Source organism: Malus domestica, chromosome 04 (assembly GCF_042453785.1).
Source record: "Malus domestica chromosome 04, GDT2T_hap1".
Taxonomy (NCBI): Eukaryota; Viridiplantae; Streptophyta; class Magnoliopsida; order Rosales; family Rosaceae; genus Malus; species Malus domestica.
Genome location: NC_091664.1, coordinates 9,242,596 through 9,249,436, shown reverse-complemented (window position 1 = coordinate 9,249,436; position 6,841 = coordinate 9,242,596). Strand labels below are relative to the sequence as shown.

General features: G+C 39.1%; 1 protein-coding gene across 1 annotated transcript; it reads left to right on the top strand.

The window, feature by feature from the left end:
- Positions 1–5,674: 5,674 nt before the first annotated feature.
- Positions 5,675–6,295, top strand: LOC139194979 (uncharacterized). Its single transcript, XM_070820144.1, has one exon. It carries the CDS (start codon positions 5,675–5,677, stop codon positions 6,293–6,295), a length of 621 nt encoding a protein of 206 aa, XP_070676245.1.
- The last annotated feature ends 546 nt before the right edge of the window (positions 6,296–6,841 follow it).

Sequence of the window (6,841 nt, the reverse complement as noted above, 5' to 3'; positions counted from 1 at the left end):
AGGGGTTTTGATAGTTGAAGAAGATAATTAATATGTTAAAAGTAATTTGGGGTATATTTAGAAATTTCTTATTTTCTTTAAACCTCATAAGGTTGAAATTATCATTGCATAGTAAGGTCGAAATTGTCATTACATAGGCCACTTAATATTAAATTTTAACGTGGGGTGCATTCAACATTATGTGGGGTACTAATAAAAAAAGTCTTTTTTATTAGTGAAGACTCTGGAGAAAAAGATTCAAACTTTTAAAACTTCTTCTGATATTAAAAAAGAAATATTACTAAACTAAAGGTATGCATGACTTGAATGCATAAAAGTACTTTCTATAGAAGATTTTGAGGCACCCTTTGAGGCACCCAAAGTTAAGCTTCTAATTTATAACACAAATTTTTGGATTTACAAGGAATTGCTAGTCTTGCAACATAACTAGTCTAGACCAAAAAGGAAAAGAAGAGAGGAGAAAAAAAAATGAGGGATATCCACTGGCTTACCCTGCTCACTAGTTGAAACAACTTTTCTCGAAAGAGCATTCTCTGTCTTATTATGAACATTGTGAAAAATAAAATATGCAATTGAATGGATTGGAGATCAATGAATGATATGATTGTTTGGTGCTCTATCTATCTGAAGAAAGAAATATTTAATGCATGGGATTGAGAATGAGCTTATTAACATTTTTAGTACTCTGTTGGTGGCTAATCTAACAAAATCTATTGACAAAAAAAAAAAAAAAACATTTTCAGAACATGGAAAATTGTCGAAATGGTATATTTGATAGGATTGACAGAATCCATAACTTTTAAATGGAATTTTGAGAATTTGGACAGACTCTTATCTAGATAGGTTTTTTTGTGAAATATCACCAATACCATCACCCCCCAGCCTCTACCTCTCTCCACAAATATGTCCCTCTAGAAAAAATGATTTCAGAGAAAATCCTTCAGATATTGGATTACAGAAAGATTGTGATTTTCTGCTCGCCATAAAGTAAAACAAAAATGAATATAATATAAACAATAGGAGGAGAAAATTGGCGATGAAATCCAAAATACAAAGTGGTAATACTTTACAGGGAAATGGGTTTCTTCCATTGGATGCGTCAATGGAGAAACATGGAAATGGGTGTCTTCTTTTGGTTGGGTTTGAATTTTTTGGTGCCATTGATTTGATGGTAAAGTTGTTGCTGCTTTGATTGCACTTTCACCCATACACACAATTTACGCTGTTCTTTTCCTTTTTATGATAATAAGATTGAAGTTGCAACTATTCAAAATTCAAATACAACACAGGGAGAGAACTGAAGAAAAACCCTAGGGAGAGAACGCTGGAAAGTTTGAGGTTCAAACGCAGCAAGCTTTGTGGGAGGAAAATTCAAGGAAATCTTCGGGGAAATGGTGGGATTGTTTTTCTTTTTTTTTTTGGTCGAAAGAGCTAATCACATAAATAGAGAGGCACTAGGCCAAGAAATAGCAGAGAGCATCCCCACAAGCCCAGGAAGCCGAAGAACAGATAAACAAGATACAAATAGATGCCAACCATACAAGATTCCAACGTCGTCCCATCTACCCAAGCAAAAAAACACCCCACCCATTACAACGGAGGACACGGGAGACCGTCTTTGTTCAAAACACCCACGAGGGAAGATGAAGGTCTAACAACCCAGTCGAAGCCACACATCTGCAGAGATATATTTCTGGTGACAAAATTTGCCGCCCTATTTGCTAATCGTGGAACCCACGACCATGAGCATGATTGAAAGCTTTTCCCAATCTCCACAGCACGGCTAAGAATTGGGAGCAAGTCCCAATCACAACTCAAAAAAGGAGAAATGAGGGACTGAATAATACCTTGTGCATCCAACTCAATGATAACCTCATTCAGGTGTAAATTGTTTGCCATTACGCATCCTTCCAGAATGGCAAGAGCCTTAGCCATCGCTGCAGAGGTTGCATGCATCCTCACACTTCTAACTGCGATGCAGCCTGATGACTCATCTTTGACCACAATTCCGATTTCCCCACACAAAGAGTCACTCCTCCAATAAGAATCCACATTAACCTTCTGCCAATTAGTAGGGGGAGGCGACCAAAGTGAAGGTCATAGCACCCCAGTAGACGGACTGAAGCTGCTGGCAGCCACTAGGACACGAGTAATTGAGGAGGCAAAAGTAAAGGAATCCAGGGCAGTGGCAATTGCCCTAACAGTTTTGAAAGGAGACAGCGCCATCCCATTAAAAATTATGTCATAAAAGCCTTTCCAAATAAACCAACACGAGAAAGCTAAACAAGATAGGGCACGAATCTGATCCTCCTTGTAGCCCTGAAACCGATTGACTACTAAGCAAACCCAGTCGCCCAAAGTAGTAATTACACTTTGATTAATTTGAATGTGTAAAAGACCTTCTTTCCACACCCTAACAGCCCAAATGCAAAGAAGAATGAGGTGATCCGTAGTCTCATCATAATCCCCACAAAAGGGGTAAACAGGGGAGGAAGCACACCGCTGCCTAAAAAGATTGAAGTATGTGGCACAAGAATTACAGAAAGCTCTCCAAGGGAAGCATTTCATCTTTGGGGGAGCCCTACATCTCCAGACCCAAGCCCACACCCTTGGAGTCAATAGCATTAAAAGATGAGGGGTAATCGAGGCTCAATGAATTGTGACGGTTGTGACTCCGCATGTAACTGGATTTCACAGTAAAAAGACCATTCATTTCATGAAGCCAAACCAGCTTATCCTGTCGAGAATGGGGCCCCATATGAATATTAGTAATGGCAACTCTCTTCGACACCGATACGAAACCGGAGTGGAGATCCAACTTTCATTCCCTTGCAATCGGGTCAATGAATTCCGCGACCTTGGACTCACAACTGATATCCGTATTTGAGGGAGGGGTGGGATGTCCCCCAAGGATGCCCGGGACCCAATTATCCTTCCAAAATCTAACCTCCTGCCTTCCCAACACTTGCCATCTAGCTCCCTTTAAGATAAGGTCCCTCTCTTCTAATAGACTTGCCCATGCCCAAGAGGCCCTTCCACCTTTCTTTGCCTCCAGGAAAGAAACATTTGGGAAATATCTTTCCTTTAAAACACGCGCCCACAGAGAGTCAGGATCATGAATCAAACGCCAACATTGTTTCGCAAGCAAGGCAATGTTAAAATCATATAGATTACGGAAACCTATACCTCCCTCATTTTTTGATTGACCTAACTCCTTCCAGTTAATCCAGTGCATCCCTCGATCTTTATCGGCCCCTACCCACCAAAACCTAGCCATTGCCGCATCAATTTCATTGCACAAGGTGGCCGGAAGTAGAAAGACACACATTGGGTACATTGGTATAGCTTGGACCACCGTTTTAATAAGAACTTCCTTCCCTACTTGGGATAAGAATCGCCTCTTCCATCCTACAATTTTTTCCATTACCTGGTCCTTTATATATTGCACAACCACATGCTTCGAACGCCCCCAAATAGTTGGAATTCCTAAATACTTACCCGGATCATCCACCTTTGGCATATTTAAAATATTACTGAGCTCCAAAGCCACATGGGTCGGTACGTTTGCACCAAAGTAAACAATCGATTTTTGAGGGCTAACTTGTTGCCCAGATGCAGTGCAATACCCGTGCATCAATGTAGACAGGTTTCGGCAGTTTTACTTAGTCGCCATAAGAAACACCAGGGTATCATTTGCGAACAGTAGATGTGAAAGCATTGGGCCCGAGGCTGAGATCCTGATTCCATCCAAGTAACCTTGTTGAACCGCCTTCCTAATAATCAAGGATAGGACCTCACTAATTATGAGAAACAAATACGGGGATAGGGGGTCCTCTTGTCGGAGTCCCCTTGTAGGTTTGAAAGCTTTCCTAGGCCTCCCATTAATAAGAATAGAGAACTCCACTATTTTGACGCATCGCATTACCATATCAATCCACCCTCTCTGAAACCCAAGGTGCACCATCACCGCCTCAAGGAAATCCCACTCAACCCAGTCATAAGCCTTGTTCATATCTAGTTTGATTCCCATTTCAAACCTGGTCTTAGTTTTCCTCAACTTTAGGTAGTGAAAGATCTCATGAGCCACAATGATATTGTCTTGAATTTGCCAACCCTTAACGAATGCATTTTGACTTGGCGAGATTAAAACATCCAACATAGGTTTCAACCTATTTTCCAAGAGGCTTTGACGTATATTTTCTATCCTAGAATTCACAAAAATGCACCAAAATTCACAATTTAATGAAATCCCATTAAATTTGTAATTTTTTTACTACCTACATTTTTATACACTTGCTTAAAATCCATTGAAATATGTCACTTAGTACTACAGTCTAATGATATTTCTCTTCATTTGTAAGTGAGAGATCTTAAGTTCGATTCTCGTCAAAGACGAGTTTGAACCACATTATTGCTACCACATTGTGAGGCTAAGTCCGCTCCTCACCCTTAGTATAGTTAATATCGTTTGTTCAAAAAAAAAAAAAAATCCATTAAAATAGTAATTCACTACAATTGGATTTACAAGGACTTTAAAAATGTCGTTTAAAATTCTGATTGACTAACCTAGAATTTTAAAGTCTTTATCTTGAATCTTTTCTAATTCTTAATTTGACTACATCTCATATGTAGTTTCTTCTTCTACTAGAAATCTTACGGGGTGTTTCTAGTTGTTCCGTATTTTCATTTTGTGGAATATTTTTTAAGCTGTTGAATTTTCCTTCCCCTACATTTCGAATCCAAGCTCTGTCCTAACTACATGTTGGTTGATTGTTTAAACAATCAATAGAACCCTAGCTCCGCCGTTACTTATATAATATGCCTATTTTTATTTTATGCTAATTTACTAGTTATAGTGTTCATAGTTGAGCTCTACACGTGTTACTAAATTTATTGTAGCCACTCCATCGAACTTTCTGTTGAATTGAGCAAAGTGAGTACGTCTTTAGTTTTATAGAGAGATGAAATCACGCAGAGAGTGTATTGAGTCATTGACCACTATAATTTTAGTAATTAATTACTCCCAAAGACTAACTTATTAGGAAAAAATGAACATGCTTTTCGAGCAAACATGGTGTTCTTACATACGTCTTGCACAAATTAATACACCATGATCACAATGGTTAGACACACGTCAAGTAAAAGCAGGCACTTGAATTGAATCTGTACTCTTTGATGAAGCATGAGCTGGAGCCCTTTCCATACATAATCAACTAATTAAGCTTTCCATGGGAACGGCAAGATTCGACACCAGATTTTATTAGGTTCAAACTCTCACTAGTCTCTCTATACTGAAATATTTAATACAAAATTTTATATTAACCCAATTCACAAGCATATTTTAGGAGAAACCCTTATATTTCTATACAAACTCATAGACCATATTTCTCACTAAGTTGACTTCCCACTGTGCCCTTGAGTTAATGAAAAAGAAAATAAATATACTGACAACGTGTTTGTTTTGTGACGGGGATGTGGAAACGGTTGATCACGTGATGAGGTTTTGTCCCCGTGCGACGGTGGTGTGGTTTTCTAGTCCTATGGGTATCAGAAGCCAAGGGGATAGGCGGCAGAGCTTGATGGAATGGATAGCTGCCATTGCTTGTTTGATGTCGAGGGAGAGTTTTGACTTGGTAATGGTTTTAATTTGTGCATATGGATAGAACATAATGCAATGTTGTGGAATGGAAAGGCTCTGGAGCCTTCGGAAATGCACTGTAAAGTGCAAACATGGCTACATGAATTCCATAAAAGGCATGGGCCGAGGAAGAAGACCAACATGATCACTGGGCAGCCATGGAAGACGCCAGAATATGGGTGGATTAAAAGTAATATGGATGCGGCATGGGATGAACAGTTAGAGATTGGAGGAGTGGGGATAGTGATCACTATACAGAACGATAGATGGGAATTCATGGCTACAGTATCAATGAGAGTTGAGGGAATTGGTTCTTCATTGTTGGCAGAGATTATGGCAGCAAGGGAAGCAATGATTTTTTCACAACATCAGCAGACTACACACATGGAAGTTGAAGGAGATGCTTTGATGGTGACCACGACACTTCAACATGAGGGCCTAAAGGATTCATCTCCTTTTGAGCACATTATTGCAGATACTAGACATATTTTAAATGGTTTTTCTCAGTGCAAGGTTACATTTGGCCAACGCTCGACTAACAAGGTGGCACGTAGGTTGGTTAGATTGGGTTTAGGCCTTGATACTCTGGTAGCTTGGTTCGAGGAACCTCCTGATGTAATAACAGACCTTTTAATTGAGGACAGTAATCATATGTAATCTCTCATGGTGCAGACACTCTTTTTCCCTTTGTCCGGGTTGAAATCCCTGACAAGGTTTTTATCCAGGCCCACTATATGCACCCTATCCTGTTTGTACGTATTCAATTTTCTATCAATAATATCGTACCTTCACTAAAAAACAAATCTTTCCACTGTGCCCTTGAGTTAATGAGTTAACTTGTAACTCCTAATTTGTTTTTTCTTAAAAGAAAAACTCCTAATTTTTTTTTACTGTGATTTATACAAAATCGTAATCCAAGCAAATTGGCAAAAGTAAATCTCCATATTGGTTCAATATATGTCTTTTTTATTCTTAACTTGAATTATATTTTCATTTGGGATGCTTCTTTTTCTTTCTTTCATACTACTACTGTCATGGTCCGATCCCAACATACGTCCAAGATCCACACATGACGCCTTCAAAAATCCATATCTAACATACCCCGCATCCGGGATATGGGCACAACTCAAGAATCGAATCACATAGTAATTTTTCGTATGCTTTATAGCTGCATCTAACATCCTCATTAGACTGCCTATGTAC

What these genes read in the sequence shown, in the direction of transcription:
- LOC139194979 (XM_070820144.1), top strand. Translation starts at nt 5,675, where the DNA reads ATGTTGTGGAATGGAAAGGCTCTGGAGCCTTCGGAAATGCACTGTAAA.